This window comes from Myodes glareolus, chromosome 18 (genome assembly GCF_982192425.1).
Source record: "Myodes glareolus chromosome 18, mMyoGla1.1, whole genome shotgun sequence".
Classification (NCBI taxonomy): Eukaryota; Metazoa; Chordata; class Mammalia; order Rodentia; family Cricetidae; genus Myodes; species Myodes glareolus.
In genome coordinates this window covers 48,714,386-48,727,845 of record NC_142043.1, presented here as the reverse complement: position 1 = coordinate 48,727,845, position 13,460 = coordinate 48,714,386, and the positions used below count along the sequence as shown (strand labels likewise).

Below are 13,460 nucleotides of genomic sequence, written 5' to 3'. Positions count from 1 at the left end.
CTGTCCTGGAAACTATGTATGCCAGGTTGGCCTTGAATTCATGAATATTCATCTGCCTTTGCTTCTCATGCTGTAATGAATTTTATTTTAAAAAAGAAAAAGCTTGGCAAGGGCTGGAGAGATGGCTCAGAGGTTAAGAGCACTGCCTGCTCTTCCAAAGGTCCTGAGTTCAATTTCCAGCAACCATCTGTAATGAGATCTGGTGCCCTCTTCTGGCCTGCAAGCCTACATGCAGACAGTACTGAGAATACTGTATACATAATAGATAATTTTTTTTTTTTTTAAAAAAAGCTTGGCAAACAAAATCACACACCAAAATTAACCACAGTCTATGCAATTTAATAAACATCCAGCTAGAATTGGCATTGGAAATGGAAGTTGGGAAGTTTCATATTAAGTTTTACACTTTCGGTGTTAAATTTTATGTATTCATGCACCACTGCTGTATGACTAAACTAGCTGGTGAGGCGAGGTTGGGGAACCCACGAGAGACCAAAGTGCAGACACCACCAAAGTCCAACTTGGTGAACAAGGAAGTTTTTTTTTTTTTCTTGATTTTTGAGACAGGGTTTCTCTGTAGTTTTGGGTGCCTGTCCTGGAACTAGCTCTTGTAGACCAGGCTGGCCTCGAACTCACAGAGATCCTCCTGCCTCTGCCTCCCAAGTGCTGGGATTAAAGGCGTGCGCCACCACCGCCCGGCGAACAAGGAAGTTTTATTGGAGTACCTTACACAAAACCCACTGAAGCATGCGTTACGCGTGACCACTCAGAAAGCTCAGAACCTGGAGGACACTGCACAGCCTGCAAGCAGCTCAACAAATTGTAGAGTGTTTCTCCCCAGTGCCTCGGTTGTGAACCTCTTACAGGCATCTTGACTGACCTCAGTCCTTACAGCTTTTCTCCGTAGTCTGCAGCTCAGCTTCACTTAGTCTGAGAGGGACTCAGTCTTTATTGCTTACTCTGGCAGGAAGAACCTAGTGAATCCAATCAGTCTCAGGGACTTCCTGAAGTTTTTTATGTTATCTACCTTCCTGCTTAAGGAACTTGCCCTAAGGGTGGAGAGAAAACTTAAACAACCACTACCAAACCCAATATCTGACAACTAGAACTAGAGAAACTTGCCTCGTATTCTCTTCATAACCCAGGCAGTCTACATGAGACTTTACCTAACACAAAAGCTGGGATCTCAGACAAAAGCCAGTGATCCCTTGTGTATCTCAAGGTGCTTGACACAGCCAGTGCTTGATAGTTGAAATGTCTGCTCCGTTTGACGGGCTCACTTTGGAAGGTATGGGCATGAGAAGTCATGCAGGAATGAATGAAAACGGCAGGAGAGAAGCTCAGCAGTTAAGGCTTGCTCATTGGCTTTCCAGAGGACCCAGGTTTAATTCCCAGTACCCACATGACAGCCCACAACTGTCTGTGACTTCAGTTCCAGGGGACCTGACACCCTCACACAGACATACATTATGGAAAATAACACACATTAAAAAAATAGAGCAAGTGCATTTTATATTCATGACCTTCAATCAAAGGTTATTGAGGGCTGGTGAGATGAATCAGTGGTTGAAGAATCCTGTCGCTGAGCCTGATGACCTGAGTTTGAACTGCAGAACCCACCCACGTGGTGGAGGAGAACCCATTTCTGGAAGCCATGCATAGTAGGACACAAGCACATTGACACATGCACACAAATGAAATAACATTTCATTAACTAAACTTCATTAAACTTTTTCAAAAACTGTAAAAGATTACATCTTAAACTGAGTTTGGTGGAACACTAATCCTGGTACTTGGAAGGCAAAGGCAGGAAGATTACCATGAGCTCAAGGCAAGCCTGTGCTATGTTGGAACTTCCAGACCAACCAGGACTATAGAACAAGACCTTTTCTAATCCTAACCCTCTGGAGGCAGAGGCAGGCAGACCTCCAGGGCAGCTATAACTACATAGAGAGACCCTGTCTTTAAAAGTAAATAAAAATATAAGTTTTAATGAATAAGCCCCAACAGGGGCACACCCATACATCTCTGCACTTCAGATGCAGGGTGTGGTGCAGGTGAACAGGACGATGTTGAGTTTGAGGTTAGCCTGGGCAAAATAGTAGAAAAAAAATCTCAAAAATAAATGGTTGAAACGTTGTAGGAATTTATTGTTCGCTAACTTGAAGTAAGGTCTCGTGCCTGTGAAACCTAAAGGTGATTGCCATCATGCTTGGCACAGAGCCTTTATAAATTTTGTAGGGCGGTTGGAGGCGGAGTGAGATGACACAGTGGGTGAAGTTTGTTGAGGCTGCTAAGACTGAGGAGGACCTGATCCCTGAGAACCACACGGTGAAAGGAGAGTCAGACGGTGAGAGGAGACTCCTGAAAGTTGTCCTCTGACCTCTACATGCACTCCGTGGTACACGGTCCCTCCAGATATAATTAACGCAGTAATAGCCTAGTATACTAATATTGAACGATCCCTACCTACCTACTAAGCAATTAACTAGCTAAGTTAGCGATTAACAGTATCCTGAATTTTATTTAAGTTAGGGATTGAACCCCTGGTCTCATGCCCGGTAGGCAAGTGCCCTACCCCTAAGCCTTCTAATTCTGAACATTTTTATATAAACTACATCCATCTTTCGGGATGAAGCGCGAGGAGCCGCACCATACTGGGCGCAGTTGACGGCTCTGTCCTCCTCCCGGACAGCTCCGTTTCCCTGACGACGGCTGTTGTGGCGACCAACACGCCCTCCTATTGGCTGCTGCCTAGCGGCTCGCGCTCCCCTCCACCGATTTCATTGGTCGGCGCGCCACAGTAACGACGTGTCGTAAGTGAAGTGTCGCAACGCGGAGGCCTCCGGTGTCTGGTCCTCTGGCAGGGAGGTGGCCGGCTGCTCAGGCCGCGATGGCGGGCTACCCTGGGCCAGAGATCCGGGAAAAGTTCCAGGCGGCGCTGGCCCTGTCACGGGTGGAGCTGCACAAGAACCCGGAGAAGGAACCGTACAAATCTAAATACAGCGCGCGCGCGCTGTTGGAGGAGGTGCGCGCCCTGCTGGGCCCGGCGCCCGAGGACGACGACGAGCGGGCTGCCGATGACGGGCCGGGGGACCAGGCCCTGGGCGCGGCCGAGCCGCGGGACGCCGAGGGTCCGGGGGAGCAGCGGGCGCTGCGGCTCGCGGTGATCGAGTTCCACCTTGGCGTGAACCACATCGACACAGAGGAACTGTCTGCTGGAGAGGAGCATCTGGTCAGGTGCCTGTCGCTGCTGCGCCCCTTCCGCCTGTCGCTTGGCTGCGTGTCTCTCTACATCCAGGCGCAGGTGAGATGCCGAGGCGGAGCTCGCTCGGCGTCCAAAATGCCCCTCCTGGCTGGGGTTGTCTTAGTTGGTTCAGTCCCCAGTATCGCAGAACTCCGGGCCTGGAATCCCAGCACTTGGAAGGCTGCGGCAGGAGAATTGCTACGTGTTCTTGGCTAGCCTGGGCTACAGAATGAAGCTTAGTCTCTTTAATTTATCTACACCTACTCACCATCTGCCTGCGAACTCCCTCTGCGCTCTCGGCGCCCACTTCAGCCTCACTTGCTACCTTCTTTAGTCCTGGGCAGAACGTTAGAGGCTGTGCTTTTCCAACCCCTTGACCAGCCCAGTTTCATTCTATTAAGAAAAATCCAACTTGACGCAAATGGAATGAAAATGACAAGGAATGACAAGAATAATCCGATCTTGGTTCAAAATAAAATGTCCCCAATCTTCAAATCCACTCTTACCACATTGTTTTGTTGGGTCAGCAAGGAATTCCCACCTATTCCTCATAATGTGTCTCAAGATCTCCTTTTAGTAACTTTTTTGTTTGTGTTTACACAGGGCTTCATTTGTCCAATGCTGAACTTTATCTTCTTGTCTCCTTGAGTGCTAAAATCCTCCTTCCCTTTTTTCTTTCAGACAGGGTCTTGTTTTGGAGCCCAGGCTGGCCTTAACCCATGACCTTCCCACCTCAACCTACTTGCTGAGATTACAGGAATGGGCCACCATGACTGACTCTTGTTTTAGTAACGTTCCTTGGTCCAAACTGAACTCTCCTTCCAACTGTCATTGTTTGTAATACCACACTGTGAATTATGCGTATTGTTAATAAAAGGCTGATTGCCTGAGAGCCAGGCAGAAAGTGGGCAATCAGACTGAGGATGCTGGGGAGAAAGGACGGAGTCAGAGAGACGCTAACCAGCCATTCAGCTGCAGAGAAAGCAGGATGTGTAGAAATGAGGTAACAAGCCACGACCAACGTGGCAATACATAGATTAGTAGAAATGGGTTAATTTATATGTCTGCGCTAGTTAGTAATAGGCCTGACCTATTGGCCTCCACATGCATGCAGGCAAAATACCCTTAAGCATAAAATAAAATTAAAAAGAAATAATCAAATAGCATTGTTTGCCAATCTAATCCCTGTATACCTGAGAGCCCAGTTCAACAAAGCAAGAAACAGTAAATATGTTGTACTTGAGCTACACAGAGCCAAGGATGGTATCACACACCTTTAATCACAGCACGCAAGAAACTGAGGCAGGCAGACTTCTATGAGTTTCAGGCCAGTCTCCTCTATATAGAAGATTCAGAACAGGCAGGACTATATAGTGAGAACCTATATAAAGCAACAAGAAACCTAAAAAATGCATATACACATATACCTCATAAATTATATTAGTAGTTGTCCTGTTTATAAGTTGTAACTAGTTACAATATTTTTAGAAATTTAAAAATAACTTTGGGAATAATAGAACTAATAGTTTTAAAAGGAGTCTCATAAATATGATCAGATATGAAGAGGTCATTATCCTGGCATTCATTTATAGGTTTGTGTTAGGTAATTTTTTGTAACTGTGACCAATATTCTTGGCATAGACACTCAAAGGGAGGAATGGCTTGTTTTGGAAGATTTCATCCTACTTTGCTCAGCCACATGGACTCTGGCTGTTGTAGCCCGACAGAGCAGGACTTCAGCTCATGAACAGGAAGCAAAGTAGTGAAAACAAAGACGGCCATATTAATAAAAACCACTGTCATTTTGTCAGGAAATACTGACTTTGAAACTATGAGTCTCTTTAATTGGATATATTCAATGACTGTCTTGCTGTTCCTTGCTTTCCAGAATAATCTGGGCATCCTGTGGTCTGAAAGAGAAGAGATTGAAACTGCACGGTCCTACCTGGAGTCATCAGAAGCACTGTACAATCAGTACATGAAAGAGGTATGTTGCGTGGCAGACAAAAATTCACATTGACAATGAACTAATCATGAATTGATACCAGAATTCCTTATTCACAGGAATTATTATTAATTATAAAGGGATGGCTCCCTTTATAAAGTGCTTGCCATGCAAGCATGAAGACCTGACTTTGACCCTCAGAACCCACATAAAGAGCTGGGTGTTGGGTGTTGTGCATGCTTGTAATGCCAGTGCTGGGGACTCAGGGACAGGTGACTCTCGAACTCGGGGGCCAACCAGCCTATCCGACTCAGCAATTCCCAAGCTAGTGAGAGACCCTGGCACAAAAAAAGCAAGGTGTTGCTTCTGGGGAACTCCTGAAGTTGACCTTTATCTTGCACGAGCACATGCACACATGCATGCACATACACACAAGAATTTTCCATTCATAGTAATGATTTTTCAGTATATCCAGGAATTTCTTTTTAGAGCTGTCTGAAATTACTGCATATTGAAGACTGAGGTTCTTTTTTTTTTCTTTCATAAAGACTTTTTTACTTACTTATTTATTTATTTATTAAAAATTTCCACCTCCTCCACGCCTCCCTTTTCTCTCCCCCTCCCCACCTTCCCCTTCCTCTCTAGTCCTAAGAGTAGTCAGGGTTCCCTGCCCCATGGGAAGTCCAAGGTCCTCCCCCTCTCCATTCAGGTCTGTAAAGGTGAGCATCCAAACAAACCAGGCTCCCACAAAGTCAGTCCATGCAGTAAAATCAAAACCCAGTGCCATTGTCCCTGGCTTCTCAGTCAGCCTTCATTACCAGCCACATTCAGAGTGTCCAGTTTGATCACATGCTGCATAACTCCCAGTCCAGCTGGCCTTGGTGAGCTCCCATTAGATCAGTCCCAGTGTCTCAGTGGGTGGACGCACCCCTCATGATCCTGACTTCCTTGCTCATGTTCTCCCTCCTTCTGCTCCTCATTTGAACCTTAAGACTGAGGTTCTTAAAAGTAATCCTTGGTAGACCATGGCAAAGATGGTCTTAATATAATCATAAAGGAAATACTCTAATGTTATCCAAACATACCATTTGAATATTTTCTTATTAATTTGTTTTAGATTTATTTCCTCTTGTGTATCTGAGTGTTTGCTGCATGTGTACCTGTGTACTATGTGCATGCCTTGGAAGTCAGAGGAGGGCATCAGATTCCTTGGAACTGGAGTTGCAGATAGTTTTGGAACCACTCTGGGTGCTGGAAACTGAACCCAGCCTGATCTCTGAAAGAGCAGCCAGTACTCTTAACCACCGAGCCATCTCCAGCTCAGTTTGGATGTAGGCTACTGATTGCATTTTTTTTCACTGAAGACAGCAGTACTTTGAGGGAAACCAGCTATACAATATACCTGAAAGTCAGCAATACGTCTGAAATCTTTGTGTCTATGGTTTGCAGCTGTGGTGTGCACATCAGAATCACCCAGGGTACCTGTGAAGCCTCAGTAGGCCATGTAGGTACCTGTGTTCCCAGCAACTTAGAAGTTGAGGGAGGAGCTTGAGTTCAAGACCAGCAAGACTCTGTCTAAACCAAAACCAATGTCTCAGCAGACCAGGCTTCTGGGCCCATCTGCGGCAGTTCAGGGCTGCGGCCTGAGAGTGCGCTTTTTAACTAGGTGACGTTTATGCTGCTGCTGTGATGATCATGTTCTGAGACCTGCTTCAGGGCTATGTTTTTCCTGGTGGTATTCCCCCACGTCTGAAATGCAGCTTATGCAGATGAACATCTCTGTAGAAGAAGCAGAATATATATATCTAGGATATATTTCTTAGTTTTTTATCACAGCGTGAGATAAACACCAACCACATTACAACTGCAGAGTAAAGACTTATGTTGGGAAGCAAAGCCAAGGCAAACAGCAGACAGGCCCTCCCTCTTCAGAGACTCTCAACAATCCTGATGGTGATTCAGTAGGCTTTCCCTTCTCTAGCTAATGGAAATGAAGTCATGTATCCTTCATGTATATAAGTAAATTAGAGATGGTTAAGTTCAATTCCCAACAACCACATGGTGGCTCACAACCATCTGTAATGTTATCTGGTTCCCTCTTTTAGCCTGCAGACAGAACACTATATACATAATAAATAATTTCTTTTTCAAGACGGGGTTTCTCTGTAGCTTTGGATCCTGTCCTGGAACTAGCTCTTGTAGACTATGCTAAGTTCAAACTCAGAGATCCACCTACCTCTGCCTCCTGAGTGCTGGGATTAAAGGTGTGCGCTGCCACCACCTGGCTATAATTTATTTTTGTTTTATGTGCATTGACATATATGTCTGTGTGAGGGAATCAGGTCTCCTGAAACTGGGATTGCAGACAGTTGTGAGCTGCCATGTGGGTGCTGGGAATCAAACCAGGATCCTCTGGAATAGCAGTCAGTACTCTTAACCGCTGAGCCATCTCTCCTTCCCAAATAAATAAATCTTTCAAGAAAAAAAAACCCTCTGACTAAAAGAAACTGAGGGGAGGGAAGAGTTTATCGGTTTTTACACTTCCAGGTTCCATCGCTGAGGGAAGTCAGGGCAGGAACTCAAGCAGAAACTTGAAGCCACGGTAAATGCTGTTTACTAGCTTGTTCAGCCAGCTTTCAGGACCATTTGTCCAGGGGATGGTTTATCCCATAGTGGATTAGACTCTCCTATTATCAATTAGTAATCAGCATAATCACCTGCAGACCAGTCTGATCCATCCAATTGCTCGTGCAAATGAGTGTGCTGTGTCAGGTTGACAACCAGAGCTCACTGGGACAAATTCTCTCTAGGAAGTATCGCTGTGCTTGGGAACTTGATGCGTTCAGTTAGAAGCAAGGATGAGGTTCTGAGGCAGAGCTCCAGGGATAGACGGTGTGCTCAGCATGTGCTAGACTCTGGGTTCATTCCCAAGCACCACAAACATGATACAGCAAGATGCAAGGATGAACTTGTAGTTGGGACTGTCCTAATAAAGGGTCAGCATTTATGCCCGGACAGAGGCCTTCATGTTGTGATGGGTTGTGGAGAGTAACACTGTCACCCTGAAAGCCTTATGAGGATAGGTGCTGTAACTGCCTGTTTTTCATAGACAAGGAAACGGCATTAGAGGTTGGCTTTCCTAAGACAGTAAGCAGTGGGATTGATCCCTTCTTCTTATTTAGTTGCTGAAAAGTCATGTTAACCCTTAACATATCTCTGAGTGGGACGCCAGGCTACAGAGGGAGTTCCGGGACAGCCAAGGCTACACACACGAGACACACTGTCTTAGAAAAAAAACAAAACAAACAAACAAAAAAACACTTTGCTTGTTTCCCTGAGTTGATTTTCATTAGTAGTGGCAGTTTGAACTGTTCCCTAAGAAGATAGAAATCACTATTTTTATGCATATTTTGTCTTATTTTATTTTCTTATTTGAGTGTATGTGTGCATGCGCATTGCACGTTATAATTCTCTTTTTCCGCCATGTGGGCTCTGGGGGTCAAACTCAGGTGGTCAGACTTGGTATTAAGGTGGTTTTTTCATTTTTTAATTTATTTTTGAGATCATAGCATAATTGTATAATTTCTCCCTTTCTTTTTTCCCTCTAAACTTATGTAGGTTTTTAAAAGAGCCTTTTTAGTAAACAAAACAAAATTCAAAATAATTATTCAACTAAGGTGAGATTTGGTGGCCTACACCTATAATTCTGGCATTTGGAATATAGCGACAGTACTGGTTGGACTCTGAGACTGCTCTGGGCCGCACAGCGCATAGTGAGTGCTAAGCTAGCTTGAACTGCAAAGGGAGACCTGTCTTTTTCATATCTTTTCTTTTCTTTTTCTTTTTTAAATGTGCACTGATATTTTGCCCACATGTGTGTCTGTGAGGGAGCCAGATTCCCTGGAACTGGAGTTATGTACAGTTGTGAGCTGCCATGTTGGTGCTGGGAATTGAACCTTGGTCCTCTGAAGAGCAGCCAGTGCTCTTAATCATTGAGCTATCTCTCCAACAGCAAGACCCTGTCTTTAAAAAATAATATATGCACATGCCAGCCTGAGTTACAGTTCCATGGTGAGGCTATCTCAGATGAAGGTCATTTCTGCAGACCTGCCACAAGAGAGCGCTTGGGGTTTGTGTTCAGAAGCTGAAGAGCTGTCTGTTCTTTAACCACAGATTGGGAGCCCGCCTCTTGACCCAACGGAGCATTTCCTTCCTGAAGAAGAGAGACTCACTGAGCAAGAGAGATCAAAAAGGTTGGTCTTCATCGAGCCCACAGGCATGCCCCGCAGTCTGGCTGGGTGCTTGCTCGGGGTGCACACATGCTGTTTGCTGCTGCACAGCACTCCTCCTCCTCCAGGGTACAGTGAGGATTCTATGTACATAAAACCTCCATTGTCACTTACAAGTTATATGACTTTGTTCAACTCTGAGACTCAGTTTCCTTGTTTGTCAGATAGATCCAAGGGCTCAACTCAAATATCTTGAAATTTCCTTCTAAATTGTAAATGATTGTGTAAGTCACTGTTTTCCTTCACAGATTTGAGAAGGTTTATACTCATAACTTGTATTACCTGGCTCAAGTCTACCAGCACATGGAAATGTTCGAGAAAGCTGCTCATTATTGCCACAGCACACTCAAACGCCAGCTCGAGCACAACGCTTACCATCCCATGGAGTGGGCCATCAACGCTGCCACCCTATCCCAGTTCTACATCAATAAGGTCAGTGTCCCAAAGTAGTTCTCAGACGGCCTTGATAGGTGTGAGGACAGGGCCAGCAGTGCCGTAAAGCAGGTAGCTGCTATTTTGTTGTTTAAAACTTGGTGTGGAATGCAGCTAGCTGCTTTGGCAAGACAGTATTGGAGTGCCTTGTTCCACGAATACTTTTGAATCTTTAAAAAAAAGTTTCTATTTGTTTCAGAATTTCATGCCGTACATTTTGATCCTGATCTTTCCCCTCCCCTTACCGTTGAGTCTTTAACATGCTGACCCTGCTGTGCCTGCCATGCTTCTAGTCCTCCATGACAGGGACCTAACATCAGTTCCGTCCGGCTGGTAGCACACTTTTCATTTCACTCTTGCTGTGTGGTACCTTAAATTGCAGATTTTTATCTTGTTACAGATATAACTTTATCTTCATGTAATGCTAATCTCACAACTGTGAGAATTTGTCTGAGGAAGTGGACGGTTAAATGTGGGCTTTGATAAAAGCATGTGGTGTGTTTCAGTTGCTGTTCAGAATTAGCTGCTCTCTAATAATCACTTTTGATGTTGGAACTGTGTGCTGAGCCCAGAGTCCCAGGTTTAATGGCACACTTCTGAACTGTCACATAGAGACAAGTTTGAACCTCAGGCTGCTTGTCCAAATCACTTAGTGTTGTGTTGGATTTTGAGTATACTAACTTTTCTCCAGTACTTTAGTTTCTAATACTAACCTCTCCCCCACCATCCCCCCCACTGTTCTTTGGAGGCAGGGTGTGGCTGTGTATCCCTGGCTGGCCTGAAAGTTGCTATATAGACCAGGGTGGCCTGGAACTCAGAGGTGTGTGTCTGCCTGCCTCTGCCTCCCGAGTACCGTGGCTAAAGCATGTGCCACCATGTCCGGCACAGAAACTATTGCTATTTGGAGCTCTGTGTCCCAGAGTGCCAACATTTGGAGATTCTCAGGTCATCAGCATCCCTCTTGCTCCTCTGGTGGCCTGCCCCTTCCCCTCAGCCTTTTCCTTACTATGCCTGCTAGCTGGTTCTGTAAACGTGCCGTGTTTACAGTGTTGTCCCACACAGTGTCACTCAGAAGCACTATTGGGAGAGAAAGGGCATCATTTCTAGGAGCACGGAAGTAAGACTTTTTGCATTCAAACTGAACTCCTATGACTCCATTTCATATGGTCATCAAGAGGCCCCTCTGCAGGCTCCTTCCCTCCAGCTGTTGGGGTTCCATTGTTTGCTCCATTTAGCAACTTTACTGATGTGGGATTCCCCTCTGTATGCTGTGACTATCATTGGTTAAGGACTGCTTTGAGCAGAAAAGATCTAGGCTGGCAAAACTAAAATGAATGCTGGGAGAAAGAAGGGCTGAGTTAGAGAGAAGCCACATAGCCCCATTGAAGACAGATGCTGGAACTTTGCCAGTAAACCACAGCCATGTGGCGATACACGGATTAATAGAAATGGGTTAAATTAATATGTAAGAGTTAGCCAATAAGCTAGAACTAATAGGCCAAGCAGTGATTTAATTAATATAGTTTCTGTGTGATTATTTTGGGGCTAAGCAGCCAGACAGCCAGGAACTAACTAGTGGCCTCCATTTAACACTTTACATTTCCTTGTTCAGGATGGTTTTAACTAACACCTAGAACTCCATGGATATTCATAGTACAGCATGTGAGTCCTGCACCACACCTTTTTTTTTGGTCCACATCACAACCAGCTAAGTTCTGTCACAAAAAAAAAGAGATTTGAATCATGTTTGAAAGTGATGGTCAGCTGGGTAGTGGTGGCACACGCCTTTAATCTCAGCACTTGCAAGGCAAGGCAGAGACAGGCAGATCTCTGTGAGTTCAAGGCCAACCTGGTCTATAAGAGCTAGTTCCAGGACAGGCTCCAAAGCTACAGAGAAACCCTGTCTCAAAAAACAAAAAAAAAAAGTGATGTGATATCTTAGTCACTCCAGAAATATCTGCCCCCCACAAAGGGGTTGAGAATGGAGTTTGGTCAATAGGGTGCTTGTCTATTATGCAGGAGACCCTGGGTTCGATACTGAACTATGTAAAAAACAAAAACAAAAAAAGAAAAAGAAAGTGATGATGGTATTTGTATTGTTACCATCTCCATCCTCTTTGGTCTTGCTGCTCTTCAAGTCCCATGTTAACCTGCTACCCATAGGGCACAAGGCTGTCTCTATCTTCAACAGTGATTGCTCGTAGGAAGACAGTCTGGACAGAGCTAAAGTGGTAATGATGGGTAAGACACTGTAGAGGACCAAAAAATGTTTTTTTATGTGAGCTGTAACTGTCTTATGGTTGGGGATTTCATACCAACATTTGGAGGTATGGATGCTGCTGGTCTATTGATACCCATGGTACCCAACTATTCTTTACGAGAGCTCCAAATTCAGTGTGGAGGCAAGGCATATTACTATTATTGCAATTCTATCAACCAAATCAGTCTTTCAAACTAACTGATATGAAGCACATTCTCGTCCATTCAGAAGATAAACTTTAACTTGATTCTGCCAGAGCCCACGTTTTGAATGACAGATGACAGGTATTTGGTGTTTAACACAGAGATGTTCTTGGAGTGTTTAAGAAATTTTCTGTGCCCAGACTTGAATCTTGAATTCCTTGTGAGTATTGATGAAGTAGTTCCATAAAGTTCATTTGTAAAAATCCCTTGACTTGAAAACTTGATGGGAAGCCTCCTTGTCATGTCGCCTCCCTCCAGAGATTTGAAAAGACAGGAATGGGTCCTCAGTCCTCTGACAGAGTGTAAATGGTCTAAGGATGAACTGTGCGTGGGACTTCGGCTATTTAGGCTGAACCTGAGGGTGTGGTGAGGTGACTGGAATATAGGATGCTCCGTGTTCCTGGATGCAGGAGGAGAGTGGACTGTCTCTTCAGTCATCAGAAGTGTGGCGTATTGCTAGTTTATTCTGTGGGACAGCTTCTACCAGATAATGCTATTCTCCACAGCAGTGCTGCTGGGTCCCTTTAGTGGGGTCCTTTTCCTGATAGTACAGCAATGTTAATAGAATTGTTATTGTAAACAAGGCTTTGTCATAGTTAGATTTTCTCTTGCTTATTTTCCCAACAGCTCTGCTTTATGGAAGCCAGGCATTGTCTGTCTGCAGCTAATGTTATTTTTGGTCAAACTGGAAAAATCTCAGCTACAGAAGACAGTAAGTTTGTATGTGCATCTCATGATATAGTTTCTCACTATGACAGTCTTGCCCACACTGGTCTTGAACTCAGTGTCCTCCCACCGTAGCTTTCTAAGGACTGTAATGCCAAGTGTGCCATACCCGGCTTCTATATAACTACAAACCTGTGTGAATTCTGAGTGTATGTGTATGTGTGCGAGTGTTGTGTCTGCAGGGATGTATGTGCGTCACATGTGTGCATGATGCCTGCAGAGATCAGAAGAGGGCATCTCATTCCACAGAACCAAAGTTAGATGGTTGTGAGCCACAGTGTGGATTCTGGGATTGGAGCTAGGGTTCTCTGCAAAAGTAGTAAGAACTCTTAACCACAAAGCCCTCAAGTTTGAAACT

At 44.8% G+C, this 13,460-nt stretch overlaps 1 protein-coding gene across 1 annotated transcript in view; it reads left to right on the top strand.

The window, feature by feature from the left end:
* Positions 1-2,832: 2,832 nt before the first annotated feature.
* Positions 2,833-13,460, top strand: part of Kifbp (kinesin family binding protein) — a 17,623-nt gene continuing 6,995 nt past the window's right edge. The window contains exons 1-5 of the mRNA XM_087898175.1: positions 2,833-3,307; positions 5,136-5,234; positions 9,366-9,445; positions 9,730-9,913; positions 13,004-13,088. Coding sequence (XP_087754301.1) covers positions 2,894-3,307; positions 5,136-5,234; positions 9,366-9,445; positions 9,730-9,913; positions 13,004-13,088 — 862 coding nt within the window. The 5' untranslated portion in view covers positions 2,833-2,893. The remainder of the gene's footprint in view (positions 3,308-5,135; positions 5,235-9,365; positions 9,446-9,729; positions 9,914-13,003; positions 13,089-13,460) is intronic.